The sequence below is a fragment of the Staurois parvus genome, unplaced genomic scaffold, assembly GCF_062004578.1.
Source record: "Staurois parvus isolate SC_StPar_1 unplaced genomic scaffold, SC_StPar_1.0 ptg000430l, whole genome shotgun sequence".
In the NCBI taxonomy this organism is placed as follows: domain Eukaryota; kingdom Metazoa; phylum Chordata; class Amphibia; order Anura; family Ranidae; genus Staurois; species Staurois parvus.
The window spans coordinates 2,446,369-2,465,726 of NW_028318226.1; the positions used below are offsets into that span (position 1 = coordinate 2,446,369).

The window sequence follows — 19,358 nt, forward strand, 5'->3', positions numbered from 1 at the left end:
AAAAAGATGCTCGTTGACCCGTCCACACCTGCCGAGCACTTGTAAACAATAGGGTGGCGCTAGCTAGCCCAATTGTGCTGTGTGATTGGCCAAAGAGTTGCACCTGACCTGTAGCAACCTGTGACCTGATTGCTTTGGCCAATCACAATGCACTGTGAAAGTGCAGTGCGTTGTGGGATGTGGCAGGCGAACAGTTCGACTCGAACATCCAGACCATGCCTAATGTTTAGATACTGGTAGTTCAGATTGTGGAGAGCAAATAGAGGAATTATGCTGGGATATTCTATCTTTGATTCTCTGACTGGTCTCCCCCACATAATACGATCTGCATGGACATTTGAAAGTATGAATTAAATTTGCACTCTGACATGTAAAAAACCCTTTAATGTCAATAGATTTTCCTGATTGGGGATGAGTAAATGAGGTGCCCTTGATCGTACTGGAGCACTAAGCACAAGACAAACAGGGGAGGGAATCATTTCTCTTAGGACCTAGAAACTAAGGTACTCCCATCACTTTCTCACTTTGAAACTCTGACATAATAATTGAATCCCTAATAGTTTGTCCCCTCCTATAAGATGGTAATGGACAGCATGGAAATTCCTTAGCTTCTCTAAAAATCCTCCAGTGTCTCTTGATTACAGAATAAATCTGTGCAGAATGCAAGACATGGTGTGAAACAAAAGGAATTATTTTGTTCTGCCCTTGCTGCTACTATCCTATTGGTTTCCAGATCCTGCACTCTCAGCCTTTCACAGGTTAATTGTTGTATGGGATACCCTATGTCTGCAAGTCTGCTTTGCATCTCTGATTGGCGTTCCTGTCTCAGCGACTCTTCACTCACTATGCTGTTTACTGGTGTCATCTGACTACAGGGTGCTGGCGGGTGATAGAGTACAATAATAACTTATTACTGTCTGTCGGTTTCACATATAAATCTGTCTCAATTTTACAATTTTGCTTATCTTACCATACATCTAGAAAGGGAACCGATTCCTTAGTACAATGCATATTAAACTGTATTCAATGTATTATAATATATAAGGTAAGTATGAATCAAATACCTTTAAGGACTCCATGCCCCCCCCCCCCCCCATATGGCGAAAATATCATCAATAAATCTATACGAAACCACCCCATGCTGCAAAAACATAAGTTCTCAACCATATCCATATACAGTATGCATTAGCATAGGGCGGAGAGACATGTGAGCCCATCGCTGCACCTCTCCTCTCATTTTGTTTTCTAGAACAATCTCTATACTGTATACAATGCAAGAGTCTACAATGTACAATATCCTGTATATAGTCTAAGAGTCTGTACTGTATAACATAGTGTATATAGTGTAGGCGTGTCCCCCCTCCCCGCAGGCTGGCCACATTGTGCCTGGCCTACTTAGCTCCTTCCCCCCATGCCTGCACTCAGGGCCCAGACAAGGGGGTGGGTGGGAGTGGGGGGGGGGGGGTAGTCTGGTGCAAGGAACTAAAGTGAAGAAGTCCAGACAGAAGTGACAGTGGCAAAGAGGAGAGAGCCTGGAGGAGGTGTGGGCTTTGCTGTGCTCTCCCCCTCCTGTCAGAGCAGGGCTCCCCCATGCAGCAGATGACAAATGATTGCTTCTACATTGGGCTGTACATGGTTTAAGAACCCACCCTCATCTACATTTACTGCTGCCGGGAGATGAGCAGCCCTTGGAGGACACGGGGCGGGTAATCAAACCAATTGTGTGTACAGTCCGATGTAAGAGCAATCCTGTGTCATCTGCTGCATGGAAGAGGGCTGCTATAACTGGAGGAGATGAGCACAGCACAGCCTACGCCTCCTCCATGCTCTGTAGTGATTTCCCACCTGTAAGTTTGGGGAGGTGGAACTTGTAGGTGGAGGAATTGTACTAGGAACACAAAGGGAGGAGAGAGGGTAACAATCATTTGTGCTAGGGATGACAGGTTTAAGGAGGAGGAGGAGGAGGGATAGGGGGGCTATTTGTGCTGGGAAGAGTAATTTGGGGAGGGGGATTTGTGCTAGAAGGAGGAATGAGGGGATACGTGCTAGGAGGGAATGGGGGGATTTATCCTAAAAGGGGGAATTGGAGGGCATTTGGCCCCCTGTACCCTGCCCTCCTGACCCCTGTACACTATCCTGCTGGCCCCTGTCCTCTACCCTACTGACCCCCTGTCCTCCATCCTGCTGACCTTTTGTCCTTCTGACCACTGTACACTGCCCTTGTGACCCCCTTTCTTCTGCTCTATTGATACCTGTCCCCTGCCCTTGTGACTCCTCTTCTCTGCCTTTCTGCCTCCTGTCCTCCATTCTTTTGACCCCTGTTCTCTGTCCTGCTGACCCCTGTACACTGCTGTCCTCTACCCTACTGCCCCCTGTCCTCCATCCTGATGACCCCCTATCCTCCATCTTGCTGATACCTGTACACTGCTCTTCTGATGGCCTTTCTTCTGCTCTGCTGATCCATGTCCTCTGCCCTTGTGATCCCTCTTCTTTCATATACTGACCACTGTCCTCCATCTTGCTGAACCTAGGGCATATTATGTGGGAACAGGGCACATTACATAGTTACATAGTTAGTCTGGCTGAAAAAAGACACAAGTCCATCCAGTTCAACCATTAAAATAAAAAAAAAGTTATAATCCTATACCCACAGTTGATCCAGAGGAAAACAAAAAAAGCCCAGCAAATTTGCTCCTGCAGGGAAATAAATTCCTTCCTGAACCCCCAAGAGGCAATCGGATATTCCCTGGATCAACTTTACCTATAAATGTTAGTATCCAGTTATATTGTGTGTATCCAAGAAATAATACAGGCCTTTTTTAAAGCAATCCACTGAGCTGGCCAGAACCAATTCTTGAGGGAGTCTATTCCACATTTTCACAGCTCTCACTGTGAAGAAACCTTTCCGTGTTTGGAGATTACATTTTTTTTTCCTCCAGATGTAAAGAGTGCCCCATTGTCCTCTGTGATGACCTCAGGGTGAATAGCTCTACACCGAGTTCACTATGTGAACCACTGATGTATTTATACATGTTGATGATATCCCCCCTTAATCTCCTCTTCTCAAGAGAGAATACATTCAGTTCCTCTCATCTTTCCTCATAGCTGAGCTCCTCCATGCCTCTTATCAGTTTGGTTGCCCTTCTCTGCACTTTCTCAAGTTCCCCAATGTTCCTTTTGTGAATTGGTGCTCAAAACTGAACTGAATATTCCAGATGAGGTCTTACTAATGATTTGTACAGGGGTAATATGATATCTCTCTCTCTGGAATCTATACCTCTTTTAATACAAGAGAGGATTTTGCTTGCTTTAGAAACCACAGCTTGGCATTGCATGCCATTATTAAGCTTGTGATCTACCAGAATTCCCAGATCCTTCTCCACCATTGATTCCCCCAATCGTACCCCCCCACCCAGTATGTATGATGCATGCATATTTTTAGCTCCCAAGTGCAAAACCTTACATTTATCAACATTACACCTCACTTGCCACATAATTGGCCAATTAAACAGTGCATTGAGGTCGGCTTGTAAATTGGAGACATCCTGTAAGGACGTTATTCCACTGCACAGCTTGGTGTCATCTGCAAATACTGAAACTGTATTTTTAATCCCAGACTCTTTATTGTTTATAAATATATTAAAAAGTAAGGGTCCCAACACTGAACCTTGGGGTACATGAGAGTATGGTACATTACATGGGAGCAGGGCATATTACATTGGAGCAGGACAAAATATGTGGGAACAGGGCACATTACATGCGAGCAGGGCAAATTACTTGGGAGGAGGGCACATTACGTGGGAGTAGAGCACATTACATTAAAGAAGTTCACATTACATTGGAGCAGGGCACATTACGTGGAAGCAGGGCATATTACTTGGGAGAAAAGCACATTACATGGGAGAAGGGCATATTACGTGGAAGCAGTCACATTACGCGAGCGCAGGGCACATTACATGGGAGCAGGGCACATTACGTGGTAGCAGGGCACATTATGTGGAAGCAAGGCACATTACAGTATCAATTTTCTTCTCATGCAGAGTGACGCAGGGAAATAGCTCTGACATACTGTTCCCCACCTGCCCCTCCTCTTTCGTCCATCCCATGTGATATCACATACAAGCACCTTGGATGGACAGTTGAGGATGAGGGGCTGGTGGGGAACAATGGAGTCACTTGTTGCTTCCCTAAATTGCTCTGCATGCAGGGGAATTGATAGGAGATTGTTGGCAGGGGGGAGGGGATCTACCTATTAGTTGCCTGCAATTCTTTCAGAACCCCAAATGAGAAACCTTGCTCTATGCTGCCCTCCTGTCCTTGTCCTCACTATACTATATACAGTATATACATACAGAGGGATAAAGAGGGACATCTCTATTCCCGATAGATAGATAGATAGATAGATAGATAGATAGATAGATAGATAGATAGATAGATAGATAGATAGATAGATAGATAGATAGTTTAGTTAGAAACTGCGTATGCTGCCTCCTGTCCTTGAGCACAGTGAATTCAAGTGTGGTACTGTAATAAATTGCCACCTGTGCAATAAATCCATCTGTGAAATTTCCTTGCTACTAAATATTCCACTGTCAGCTGTTAGTGGTATTATAACAAAGTGGAAGCAACTGGGAACAACAGCAACTCAGCCACGAAGTGGTAGGCCACGTAACATGACAGGATGGGGTCTGCACATGTTGAAGCACACAGTACACAGAAGTCACCTACTGTCTGCAGAGTCAATAACTAAAGACCTCCATACTTCATGTGGGCTTCAGATTAGCACAGCAACAGTGTGTAGAGAGTTTCATGGAATGGGTTTCCATGGCCGAGCAGCTGCATCCAAGCCTTACATCACCACATCACCATAACTGGACTGTAGAGCAGTGGAGATGTGTTCTCTAGAGTGATAAATCACGCTTCTCTGTCTGAAATCCGATGGATGTGACTGGGGTTGGCAGTTGCCAGGAGAACAGTACTTGCCTGACTGGATTGTGCCAAGTGTAATGTTTTGTGGAGGGGGATTATGGTGTGAGGTTGTTTTTCAGGGGTTGGGCCTGGCTCCTTAGTTCCAGTGAAGGGGACTCTTAAGGTGTCAGCATACCAAGACAATTTCATGCTCCCAACTTTGTGGGAGCAGTTTGGGGATGGCCCCTTCTTGTTGCAACATGACTGCGCACCAGTGCACAAAGCAAGGCCCATGAAGAGATGGATGAGTGAGTTTTGGGTGGAGGAACTTGACTGACCCTCACTGAGTGCTGACCTCAGCCTGATAGAACACCTTTGGGATGAATTAGAGCAGAGATTCACCAGTTGGAATTGGATAGCAGATGAATGCACTTTGTGTCTGTGTGTTTACATACTTTTAGCCTATTGGATTTGTGAGTATATTTAATGGACTAGGTGTTTGCGCCCTTTCTGTTTTTGTTTTTCTAGCATTGGATTTTCCCAATTTGAGGAGGGCTGCACCGCCCCCCCTTCCAGTTTGGGTTGTCTGACTCTGGCTATATTGTGCAGTATAGGATGGGGGACTCCACCACTTTGACTCCACCATTTTTGAGAGCTGAAGTGTCAAGTTTTTTTTCATTCCTTGCATGGATAGGTATCTGCCTGTATTTCTCAGCTTTGAGAACACCACTGATCCTGACCAAATCTCCAACTCCATTTACAGATATGTAGTCCCAAAATTGCAAGGAACCTGCACCATACTTTATTGTTGCCTGCAGATACTCATTATTGTATCTCTCTCCAGTCCTTTGGCAAACAAATTGCCTCCTGCTACAGCCAAATATTTCAGAGTTTGACTCATCAGTCCAGAGCACCTGCTGTCATTTTTCTGCACCCAAGTTCCTATGCTCTAGTGCATAGTTGAGTTCCATAGCATTGTTTCCACATCAGAGGTATGGATTTTTGGATGCAATTCTTCTGCTGAAGACCACTTCTGGCGTGACTTCTCTTAACAGTAGATGGGTGTACCTGTGCCCCACTGGTTTCCCCCAGTTCTGTGCTGTTGGCTCTGCTGGACATCTTCCAATGTCAAATGGAAGTGAGCATGATGTGTCTTTCATCTGCTGCATTAAGTATTCTTGGACAACCACTGCGCCTCAACATTGTTTATTTCTTTGTACTTCTTCAAAAGAACTGGAACAGCACATCTTGAAACCCCAGTCTGCTTTGAAATCTTTGTATGTGGGAGACTTTGCTGCTTCAGTTTACTGTAACTACCTTGTGTCATGTTGTTATGTTCCTGCAATAGTCATGCCATGGTGCATGACTTGTGCCTTGAAACTGTCTTCCATAACCTCATCTTAGTAGCAGAGTTTGGCTGTTCCTCACCTAGTTTTAAGCTTCCTATACAGCTCTTTCTGTTTCAGTTAATTACTGTGCTTCAATCTACATATGAAGTGAATGATCATTAACACCTGCTTGGTATAACTTTAAATGATTATTTAGACACCTGACTAATCCTTCAGAATCCCTGACTTTGTGCAAGTATTCAAAGTGTGCAAGTGTAAGAACTGATGTTGGTTTGAAGCCAAAGAGTAGCCACAGCAAATATTGATTTGATTTAGATTTCTATTTGACTCGCTCACTTTGCATTTTATAAAGTGATAAAAATAAACAATTTAAATATATATAGTTTTGAAAGTGTTCATAATCATGTATAAAATCATATACACGGTCCTTTTTGCATAAATATCTAAAAGTACACAATTTTCGCCTCTCACAGCACTAGGTAAATGACAAAAGGCAAGAAGGGTGCACATTACTCTCAGTATCATTTTTTTAAATATAAAACACAAATGAAGAGGGTATAGCCCTTGAAACACGTTAGAGCCTATTCTTGCAATGTGATGTTGCTGATACCAACCTAGATTTGTGGTTCAAGCCTATTATCAGAGCTTCGCTTTGCGTTTCTAAGCCTGATACCCAGCTGGGTTTGTAAATACTGTATACTAATTTGTGTTTTATATTTCAATAAATGGTACCATAGGCAATGCACGACACTGGGGTGCCCTTCTTGTCTTTTGTCATTTATGCCTAGGATTACCCATATCTAAAAAGGGAAGCAAGGCATGAGATGCATCTGAATTACCATTAATTGGTGAAGCTAGCAAGGACGCCTGTTGCATTATGTCAGTTTGATCTATCCGTCTATTCATCTGTCACTGACAGCACACTTGTTCAGAGAAGAGATTTTCTTCATTTGCGAATTTGATGGTACCAAGTAATGCTAAGTACACACAAATTGGAAGAAAAATTCCTTACAAAGAACAATCGTTCGATTTTCGGATAGTGTGCACACAACTTTCGAAATCTTATTCAGACTTTCCAAATTAAAATTTTTGAAGCGACAAACTTCAAACTTTTTCTTGCTTGTGAAGAGAATTAACGATTTTCATTTAATGTGTTCTGTTTTCATACAAGAAAAAATGGATACAAAAGACTGCGCATGATCAGAAACAATAGACAACATTAACCTACACTACCACATTTCTACGGCAAACAAGAAAAAAGCTTTTGTCGTTTTTTGTACAATTAGTACTATCATCCAGTTCGACTTGCTGTGAAACCTTGAGGAAAACCAGATGATTGTTTACCTGATTTTCTTATAGTGTGTACTCAGCTTTACCCTTGCTGACTGTAATTTTATCTCAATCTTCTTTTTCACTTGGAAAAAGGTGATATTTGCAGAGATTACATTTTTGGAGTGGAAAATTGCACAAAATTAAAGCTGAACTCCACGATAAGCAAATATTTTTTGCATATATAACAGGTGTGTGTATTCCTACTCAGGGGTGGACTGACAACTCATGGGGCCCCTGGGCAATAGGGGATCATGGGGCCCCTGTGTCCTTGCCCAAACTCAAAAAAGCCTATGAAAAAGGTACCAGGGGCATCTCATGGGGCCCCTTACTGACCCCGGGCCCTCGGGCAGTGCCCGAGTTTCCAAATGGCCAGTCCGCCCCTGTTCCTACTTGAATTATGGTTCTTTGTGTATTTCTTTCAGATCTGTGCAATAATCTTGTGAAACTTTCTCTGTGCATGAACTTCCTGTAATAAAGACTGGTCACTTCTGCTCCTTTTCCTGGTGCATGGTGACTGGTCTTGTCTCCTCCCCTCCTGTAGTTTTCTGCAGGCACCCTGCAGTATGTGAAGTTGATGAGTCCCTCTCACAGCTGTGCTCTATGCCCAGATTATATACAGCTCAGTGATGATGTCACTGCTAATTGTGAAAGTTAATATCTGGGTTTGTAAAGGCAACTGGTGAACAAACTATGGATGAATATCCATTGTTATCTATTGTGGTTTTTAAAGAATATATTAAAATGAAAGTTTTTGTGCTCAGAGTTCAGATTTAAGTATACTGTATGTAAAGGTAAACCTTTTTTTTTTTTCATTTTGGATGAAGTAGGGAATGGTTAACACCCCTGTCATTTGTGTTCTGTTCCTTCCTGACCTATAATCACAAAAGTGACAGAAAATATCTGCACATTAACGTAAATTTCCCCTTTTTACTGAAACAATTGTCCATTCTTTCATTTCTAGCAATAGTATTCACCAGGACAAACAGGTGGAGAAAATCACAAAAAAAAAAAAAAACCTTTCACTTTTCAAAAAAAAAATATTTTATCCTTAATTACACTGCTACACAAGTCCATCTAGTTCAACCATAAAAAGGGAAAAACATTTTTTTATAATTCTACACCCATAGTTGATCCAGAGGAAGGCAAAAAACCCAGCAAAACATGATCCAATTTGCTCCTGCAGGAGAAAAAAAAAGCAATCAGATATTCCTTGGATCAACTTTACTTATAAATGTTAGTATTCAGTTATATTATGTGTATCCAATAAAGAATCCAGGACTTTTTAAAGCAATCCACTAAGCTGGCCAGAACCAGCTCTTGAAGGAGTGTGTTCAACATTTTCACAGCTCTTACTGTGAAGAAACCTTTCCATATTTGGAGATTAAATCTCTTTTCCTCCAGAGATAAAGAGTGTCCCCTTGTCATCTGTGATGAACTTAAGATGAATAACTCTACACTGAGTTCACTATATGAACCACTGATGTATTTATACATGTTGATCATATCCCCCCTCAAATTCCTCTTAAGAGAGAATACATTCAGTAGGAGGAATAGTGCCCCATCATTGGTGTCACTGGGAGGAATAGTGCCCCATCATTGGTGTCAGTAGAAGGAAGAGTGTCCCAGTGTTGGTGTTAGTGAGAGGAATAGTGCCTCATCGTTGGTGTCAGTGGGAGGAATAGTGCCCCATCGCTGGGAGTCAGTTGGAGGAATATTGTCCTACCATTGGTGTCAGTGGCAGAAACTATGCCCCACTGTTTCTGACAGTGGAGGAGAATTAAGCCCCAAGGGCTGGATAAAGGCAACTCCATCCAGCCCTTGGGGCACAATTTGGAGAGCACTGCACAAGAACATTAACATTTATATGGCTGTATAGTGCCTTTCACTTGAATGGCCAGCTGTAAAAGCCACCTGCAGCTCCCTGGGTGTGGTAAAGCACTGAGATAGTTATGATTGAGCACTTTTGAGCTTCTAAATGTCCATATGCATGAAGTCCTAGCGATGAAATAGAATCCCTTTTGCATTTGGCTTCAATGAATATTACAAAACTCAAAACTAAAATTTAGAAAGCATTCTCACTCTATTAAATGTTCATTAATTCCTTAATAACCTCAGCAGTTCACTGACACATTTTATCTGCAGCTTCTGAACTTTGAACTATTCCATTCTTAATATCTCATTTCTATTATAAAACAGGAAAATCCAGTACGTTGCCTGCTTTCTGTGAAGCTTGTTTATGTTCCTCCCATCATACCCATCATTATGACTCAGCAGTAGTTGCTTTCTATAAAAACCTTTGGCACTGAAGTCTAGTGCAGTCATCAGGGACATACTATACTAGAAATTTCTGACAACAGCACACCAGCTGGACAAGCAATAGTAAGTAGATCTTCACTTCTTTTGCCAAACTGTTTATGACTGTTGGCTTTCCTGCTTTGATTTTTGTCAGGTAACATATTAACTTGCTATCTTATCAAAGAGTATCAGTGCAAATAAATGCAGAATATACAGGACATTGATATGAACTCTAATTCGTGTGCAGAATAATCTGCCAGAAAGATTAATGTTTTTGAAGTTTGAACACTATTTAAAAAATGTGCATGATTTTAATTTAATCACCACTGAAGCATTTAGCATTGCAGTGCTCGAAATAAGAGGTTGTTGTTGCAAGCTGAAATTTGAGAATTACTAATAAAACTAAAAGTGGGAAAAAACCCACCAATATTAAAATATAGATCTTCCCATCCTTTGGCAATTGTCTATGGCAGGTAGCATTCCTTGTTTGACTATGGCCAGGCAACATTTAAACTTGCAATCAAAGAATGCCAATAAAAATGAATACAAAATATACAGCACGTTGATGCAAACTCTGAGAGGGAGTCTCACACAAAATAGTCTACCAGAACTATGATTTTTGAAATTTAAACATTATTTTAAAAATGTGATTGATTGTAAATATACGGTAATCACTGCTGAATCATTTAAAAATGTGGTGCATGAAATAAGAGTTTGTACAAAATGCAATTTTGATCATTTCTAAAACAAGTAGGCCAAAAAAAAAAAAATCGACTTTCCTTGTTTGACCACTCTTCCTACCACTCCATCCCCCACAGCTATCTCCTCCCGTACCACTATCCCCTCCCTCCTAGATTGTAAGCTCGAAGGAGCAGGGCCCTCAATCCCCTCATGTTTTGCATTGTATTGTTACTGTACTGTCACATGTTCTGTCCCCCTTTGTAATGTACAGCGCTGAGCGAACTGTTGGCGCTTTATAAATACTGTATAATAATATAATAATAATATCTTATCAGTGAAAGAATGCCAAGATGCTGTTTGAACATGCAGTCACTATTAGTAATACTTTATGCTGCATCAAAATATAATTCACATATCATAAAACTATTAAAGACACTGGTCCCTAAATTTATCAAGGTCCCTAAATTTACAGTACCTAGCCATGTAATTTTTTTAGGTTATGTTTAATGATTGATTTCTTTTACTTTTTATTGTTTTGCAGTGTCTGGATTTGTTTTAACTTATTTCCCACTGAAAGGTACGTAAATTAGTTTATTTTTTCACATTACACGTACAGTACAGGTTACCATACCCAAATTACCATTAGCATCTGATAAGTTAATGACATACACATTGTCATGCCTTAGCATCTATCAGTATCTCCCTTCCTCTACCATTCCTCCATTAATTCCTATTTCTCAGTGATATATTTAATTTGTTATAAGGTTTTGTCTTGATGGCTGCCATAGTGATCCTTTAGCTTCACTGACCCAGAACAAATATGCGGGTCACAGATTCCAACTAGCTCAACAGTAACCAACTAGAGAATAAGCATACAAACCAGATAAACAACTTTTGAGAGAACTCAACTAAGACTGTACAGGTTTTCCACTAGGGACATGTTCATATTTAATATTTAAAGTATTTATTTTTATTTATTACAAGTACTTATATAATGCTGTAAATTTACGCAGCGCTTTACATATATACTGTACATTCACATCCCTAACCCTCAAGGAGCGTACAATCTAAGGTCCCTAACTTACATACATACACATACTAGGGCCAATTTAGACAGGATCCAATTAACCTACCAGCATGTCTTTGGAGTGTGGGAGGAAATCTGAGTACCCAGAGGAAACCCACGCAGGCGCAGGGAGAACATGCAAACTCCAGGCATGGTTGGGATTCAAACCAATGACCCTAGTACTGCCAGGCAGAAGTGCTAACCCTATCACCAACTTAAAAATTGCAAGTAAAAAGCACAGAAATATTAAGTATTTTATGCATTTCTTCCCTTCTCCATAAATTATTTTTTTTATTCACTTGAAGCATGCCTTTGAACGTGCTAAAAAATTTGGTTTCTCCAGGTAGAGTCAATTTCCTTGCACAGCCCCCTCACTACTTGCATGAACAGCCTTCACTTCTGACATCATCCAGTTACTCACCGTGCTATCCCATTTCCTCCACCCCTACCTTCACCTCCATACATAACCTTTGTGCATACATAACCAGGGAAGAAGCCAAGGGGAATACTATAAAGTGTCACTTGAGACGCTCTGAGTCTGATGGGGCTGCTGACATCACATCCAAGATGGCAGTGCCCAGCAGAAGTCTTCCGGTAGCATGATGACATCACAGCAAGCTCCTACTGATGCATTTAGTCACACCTGACATCCTCTGGGGTACAGATGCCATGCTGGACTACCACAACTTATATAGGAAGTGGGAAACCAAGGCTCACTTTGATTTCCACTGTGCTCCATAACACTAAAACATCCAAGCCTCATTTTCGCATATCACGGAAAGGGAACCAAGCCTGAATGGTGATTAGATCCAAGGAATATTATACCAGGAAGTGAATGGCCACAAAATGAATAGAATTATTTTCAGTTAGGCTTACTCAAATTCCCTTAGCACTAAAATAATTGGCTTGGATATAAGCCAGCAACCAGAAAGTGGATTCAAACGTTGAAAATCTTTATTGGCTATAAAAGTACATCCAGTAAAGCAACGCGTTTTAGTCGCAGCTGAGGGATTGGAGGGATTTCCTTTCACCTCCTGTTTTGGCTATGGGATAGGAAGTGAAAGTAAATGTCCCCTATGGGATACAGATAGCAAACAAAAACTGACAGATGTTATAACCCTCCCACATTCTATCCAGAATGAAAAAAAGAAGGTTTTGCCTTTATTTATAATTTAAGTACTTTAAGATAGAACACATGATAATGTTACTGTATTGTTTGTTTTAATTCCCAGAATTCATTCAGTACTGTTTCAAAGTAGTTACTGTTTAAAAAAAAGAAGAATGTGCTAACCCTGGCAAACAAAAATATTCCAGGTGTTATTATTCCAGCTCCTGTTTATTAAAACTACATGTTCACCAATAGGAAGAGGGGAACCCATTCGTCTGATCTTGGCTGATAATGGAGCTAAGTGGACTGAGGACGTGATTCAGTTTCCCGATTGGTTTGGTGGAAAATGTCCCGTGAAGAAAGAATCAGTAAGTTCATTTTAAAACCTTTTTTTTAAAGCACCCAGAGACATTAGATGATCCGCTACCTACAATTTCAATAGAAGTGTGAGATGACTCTGATGAAGTATCAAATACCGTAGAAGGTACCTGTGGCAAAGCTAAGAAATAGTGGTGGGAGTATCGATGTGGGTTTTCACCAATGTTCCACCAACATAAAAGTAGTGTTGGGGATGACTGATTTTCTTTTGTTTATGGGACTGTTCCATCAATGAGTGAATTTTGTAAATCTGACATGATCTTTCACAGGTGTTTGGTCAGTTGCCTCAGTTCAGTGATGGAGACTTTGTTCTGTATCAAAGCAACGCCATCCTTAGATACCTAGGACGCAAATTTGGTAAGTTTGTTTATTGCACACCACTGCTATATACTATACTTTGTTTTATCTGCATACTGTCCCAAATGGGTTATGCTTCCATTTTGCCCAATTGCAAGAATGCAAAAGACAGCTGTGTACTTGGACAATGGTGGTTTACAGACCCATCTCCATTAAGCACAGTATGTGCAGTATATCACAAGAAAGAGAGGTAAACCAACAAGTTTGATTTATTGTTTGAGAAAATCTTGCAAATTAGGCTAGTCAATGAGATATACAATCTACAATAGAAGATGAACATCCATATATAACATGATCTTTCTATTAATGATTTCATATGGCTTCACTTATACACTTTCTCCCTGGCATTCAGGTGTCGCCGGAAGCAATGAACAGGAGGTTGCTATCATTGACATGATGAATGATGGGGTGGAAGACCTAAGACTGAAGTTTATCCGCCTCATGTTCTTTGAATTTGTACGTATTTGCAAAAACAATATTGGAAAAAATTATTTGACATTTTTAATGGAATAGGTCATTGTCCAAATGATCAGACAGGGGGTAACAGTAACTGGCAGTTTAATAAACAGGTGCATAGTTGCCAAAGGAAGTCTTAGGAGTGTCAGCTGCAACCATCATGTAACAAAAGAGCTGAGAATTCTTTTCATCTATACCAGGCCTATCCTAAATGAGTGTCTAGTATAGATGTTAATGGGGGACACACCCCACAATAAAAAAAGGCACAAAAAATACATACCATACCATTATCCTTGATGAAAGTCTGAAATGGATGTCAAGGGGAAAAAATGGCACATGGTCCCTTAAAAATCCATACTAGAACTTTATCTGAACTTGAAGATTGTCAGGCCAGGAAAGGAACAGGAAGGCAAGCATGAAACCCTCCCTCTCCTGAACCACACCAGGTCACATGCTCTCATGTCCCACAATGTACATTTATTGTCAATCATGTTGTGCAGCAATGCAGATCTACATTGATCCTGATGAATGACACCTGATGCCTGCCAAAAGAAAAAAATCCAGCCAGCTGATGGAAACATCCAATCTCATCGCTGACTTGCCACAAAAGACGTCTCCTGAGTGGAAGTAAAGAAAGGGGAATGGTCTCCCAGGTGACATAATTGACCAAATAGAATACCACTACTATATATGATGTTCAGCTCCAGCTGAAACATCAAAAAATCCAATATTCAGAAGAATGCCCAAACAACTAGAGTTGAGTGCATCCCTATTAAGTGCTTCTGCTATTTGCCTGATTTGACAATTCAACTAGGGCGCAAATAAAGATAGGTAATTCATATAAAATAGAATTAAACACAGCAATAGGATAGGAAATGGTCTTTAAAATAAATGGACTAAATTTAAGTTATTACAAATACAGTGATGTTCTCATTAGAGTCGATTTTGTTTAACAGGAAACTGGGAAGGAGAAGTATGAAAAAGATCTACCAAATCTGCTATCTGCATTTGAAAAGGTCCTTTCTAAAAATTCTAATGGAACCAAGTTTCTGGTGGGAGACAAGGTAACTCAGCAGCCAACATCTGTAAAGTAAATTGAACAAAAGATTTAAACAATATGTATTAATTAGTATTGCCGATGTTAGGTTCGCATATACCAGAACCCCTGATAAGCAATAGAACACCAGACCCAAATCACACAGATGATTTTTAGTAGTGTAACCAAAAATCACCCATTGCACTTGTTATGTATTGCAGGAATCATTGCTAAAACCTCCAAGAGTGGCATCACAATTAGTAATTGGGCAAGCATTCTTGTTTAGATTTTGGAGAAGGGAGAAGAAAATGGCACTAAGCACGCTGTAGAAGAAACAATGGGTCTAGATATTTAATGATATGTCTGAGCTGTGTGCATTGAACATTGGACTGTCAGTAGCTGCTTTATGGAGATGAGATTGTTGCTCTATCTGGCTAGATTAGGCACCTTTATACTTACAGTTTATTAACAAACTTCAGTCTCTTTGTCCTGGTAGGGACGGGAGGTAAGGCAGGCCATAGACAATACACTTTTCTTTACTTCTACCATGGGTGGAATGAAAAAAAAATTGCTTGTTTCCCCCCCCGCTGTGTTATTGTGTTCTGCCAGTGGTGAGCCTTCCCAGCCAGCAGAACACGATGATGGCAGCTATAGCCACCGGCACTAGACACATGCAAAAAATCTAACAGGCTAATTGTACTGAGGTCGATTGATGGATCAACTTCAGTACAGCCAGCCTTCCCATAGATGGATTGAATCTTGGCCAGCCCCTGCTGAACCTGCTGAGATTCGATCTATCTATGACTGGTTTAAAAAAAAACAGATTCTTATCATAGTACAGTAATTGTTTCTCAAAAAGATAAAAATACCCAAACTGTGGGTATTTTTAGTGGTCTTTGCAAGATGTAAAGGTATAGAAGTATTGGTCAGAAAAGTATTGGTCTCTGGAAAAAGGCTTTGTGACTCAAGTGGCTGAAGTATACTGTACTCATTTTTCATGTTAACCATTTCCGCTTTTATGCTTCTGCTGTGGGTCTGTTCTTTTCAGCAGTACCTTTGTCATTACTCAAAGGATAAGTTCACTTTTTAACAAATAATAAATGCATATTCTTTTTTGCAGGTAAAAAAATGTGCATTTATTATTTTTTTGTTTCTGGAGCCTCTAAAGCATTTCACTAGCGATAAGCAAACTGAATATGGGTGTAACATGTTACGAAAGGTGAACTTATCCTTTAAGACAAGAAATTAAAGTGTTCTTAAACCTACAACAGTAAAATCAGTCTGCATGCATGCTTGTTATACTCACAGTGGAACCTAAGGGGTTAATTCTCTGCATTGTGTAAAAAGAATGTTTGATCCTGTCTTCTCTGATACTCTCCTTTTTTTACTGTCCCCAGTCCATCTGCTGATAGAACAGAGCCTTGGGGGCAAGCTGCACATGCTCATTTTTGGTGTGTATTGCTAGATAGTTTTTTTTCTTGGGACAGTGCATGTGATCAGCACAGGGCCAATCAGCACTGTCCAGACAGAGGGTCAGGGGTTATGCAGCCTCATAGGACAATCAGGGGAGAATGAAAACTCATCCTACAAGCTTTAACCAGTGCTCTGCTGGACACTGATAGACGTCACCAGACTGCTATATTCTGCTGATGAGAAAGGGTATTTAGCAGTTTATATTTACTAAAATAATTGCACTTCCATGTTCTGTGTACTGTGGGAGACCAGATATAGTGAATGCAGGTTCATGGGTTTAGTAACACTTTAATACATATATTGTTTTTTTAGGACAAATATGGCTTTCTTTTGGTGATATTGTCTTACAAAACTTATTTAATTTTTTATGCAATCCATAGACAAAAACATAACAAAACTAAAAAAAATGCACTTTTTTTTATTTTGATACTAAAATTTTTGATTTTGGTAAAAAGCATTGCAAAGTTATTCACAAATGAAATGGTTCTTTTTTTTAAATATTGCACTTTGTTTTAAAAGGGAAGTATGGCCAAAGAAGTGTACGTACTTGTGCTCTCGTGTGACCCAGAATCAGCTGATAGAGGGCTAAAGCCCACTGTCCACTGACTTCACAGAGCCACTCCAGGCTCTGGAAGGATCCTGACAAAATGAAAAAAACAAAAGCCAAGTGTCAAAGCATGCTGGTCAGTGCACAGCACTCTGAACTCTGAAGAGCTTTCACTAAAAAAAATTTGGCCAACCGGAATTAAACAAATGTCAAAACAGACCCATGATAACTAAAGCAGTGCTCCATCCAAAAGGGGAAGTGCTGCTTTAAGGCCTCCTGCTTTAAGGCCTCCTCCCCAGCTCCTGTTTGTGGAATTAACCTTTTTGGGAGGAGGGGGGAGCAGGGACCTGATTTTTACAGTGACCTCCTGCTCCCACTTCAGCTCCGACCACCTAGGAGATCGGAAGCCCTCATGCGAGACAGGTCCCAGAAGAGTGCCGGACCACTCACAGTGAGCAGCGCCATTTGTACAAGCACAGTAGACAACCAGCTGTGAAACCGCAAGCTGTCACAGTCTGGTGCTCCTAGTAAAGATGCCAATGCCGCGGAGAGAGACACCCGGGATGAAAACAGCTGGGCCGAGCACAGCGCTGCAACCCAGGAAAGGTGAGTGGCTGTTTATTAAAAGTCAGCAGCTACAGTTTTGGTAGCTGCTGAATTTTAATTTTTACATAGGAGACTGTAGCTCTGCTTCACAAGGAATATTAGAGGTAAAACAAACTGTATACAATTAGATAAAAAGTAACACTCGAGCAGGTAGCCCCAGACTAGACAAAGGAAGCGAACACTAATGAGGGTGTCCACCTGTATGAAAAACAAAGAGTGGGAAGGAGAGAGTGGTCCTGATGGAGAACTAGTTCTTCCGCCTACTGTTACCGATGCTGATTGTTAGGAGCCTGTCGGCTATAAAGCCGACAGAATCCTTGACAACCAGTGACAGGTTGGGAGGGCATAGCGCACCAAAATCCCACTCTGCTACACAGTGTACACAATAATCTATAACATAACACATACTGTATACATTTCATTGGAATATTTGGTTTTGGGCCAGAGTTCTGCTTTTTAAAAGACTGTTCGAAGACACACAAAGGTAGTCAAAAGGAATTACAGATCACTAACAGAATATTATTTTTGCTGTTAAAATTCAATATTATATTTTTCTTTCTACAGATTTCCTATGCAGACTACAACCTACTGGATGTCCTTCATTGTCAGCTCAATATCTTCCCTGACTGCCTGTCGTCATTCCCCCTCCTCACTGCATACAAAGATCGCATTGCATCACGAAGCAAACTCAGTGAATATCTGAATTCTGAGGAATGTAAAAGCAGACCATTTGTTCCAAAACGAGGCTAAATACTACTGGTCCATTTTGACTTGCCATACAGAAGTCTACCTCGTATAAACCATGCCATTCTGCTTGCTATGCCATCTAACCAAAACATATGCATAGAGAACGTTTTAAGCTTTTCCTTGCTCCCTTTAATATGTCACAGTACTGTAGCAATCCCTAAATGGCAGCTGTGAAACTCTGTAAAAACGCACTTCACTTTTATCAGGTATCGCTAGAGAACAGTGACTTTAGAGACAGAGCAATAAAGAACTTTCAACAGACTCATTTATGGGTTCTGGACTTCCTAGCAACCCCAAATAAACTGATATTTTTCTTTATAAAATAAAAAATTTTTCATTTTCACACTGGTTTGTACTTTTTCTTTACAAATTGTGTTATAGGCTACTATTAATATTATGGATAGTAATATTTATCATTAGTATATTGCATAGTTAGTATATTAGCTGCAGTATTCTCCCCTCCTTGTTGACCAAGTAGAAGCAAAAAGTGGAACTCAATAGTATCTGAGCACCACAAACTGAAATTGCTATTTATTATTTTTTTCAGTTTCAATAGTGGGATGCAGCAATGCCGGCACGGCAGGTGCTTTCACTAGGCAAACTAGGCAGCCACCTAGGGTGCCCTGCCACTTAGGCGCATCTGGGCACAACACAGGCCAGCCCTGTCTCTGTGTGAGACACTGCCATGTCATGAATGATCCTTCAGCCGAGTAGAGTGGAGGAAGAAAGGACAGAGGAAGATGCTGGGTGTCTGGGGCTAGTGTAGCAGCTGATCTGCAGCTCCTTCCAGTGTTCCTCTCAGACTCAGTTGGCTGGCATCTGCTGATAACTGTGGAATTCCAGCCCTTCTCTTCCCATTCATCAGCAAACACAGAGCTGCGCCTGCAGAGGAAGGTAATGAAGGTAAGTGAGTGATGACATCATCACAAACCCCCAGCCTGCTACTCTGGTGCCTGCTGGGCCTGCTGATCTGTGTCAGTGGTGCTGTGTCGGATCTGTCACTGTGTGGGATAGCTCAG

The 19,358-nt window shown here is 40.9% G+C and overlaps 1 protein-coding gene across 1 annotated transcript; it reads left to right on the forward strand.

Moving 5' to 3' along the window:
• The first annotated feature begins 9,848 nt into the window (after positions 1-9,848).
• LOC149454436 (glutathione S-transferase P 1-like) lies at positions 9,849-18,682 on the forward strand. The gene is made up of 7 exons (XM_089687580.1): positions 9,849-9,968; positions 11,107-11,142; positions 12,995-13,107; positions 13,387-13,474; positions 13,827-13,930; positions 14,887-14,994; positions 18,157-18,682. Coding segments are annotated over exons 1-7 (636 nt in total). The 5' UTR covers positions 9,849-9,967; the 3' UTR covers positions 18,343-18,682.
• Positions 18,683-19,358: the final 676 nt, after the last annotated feature.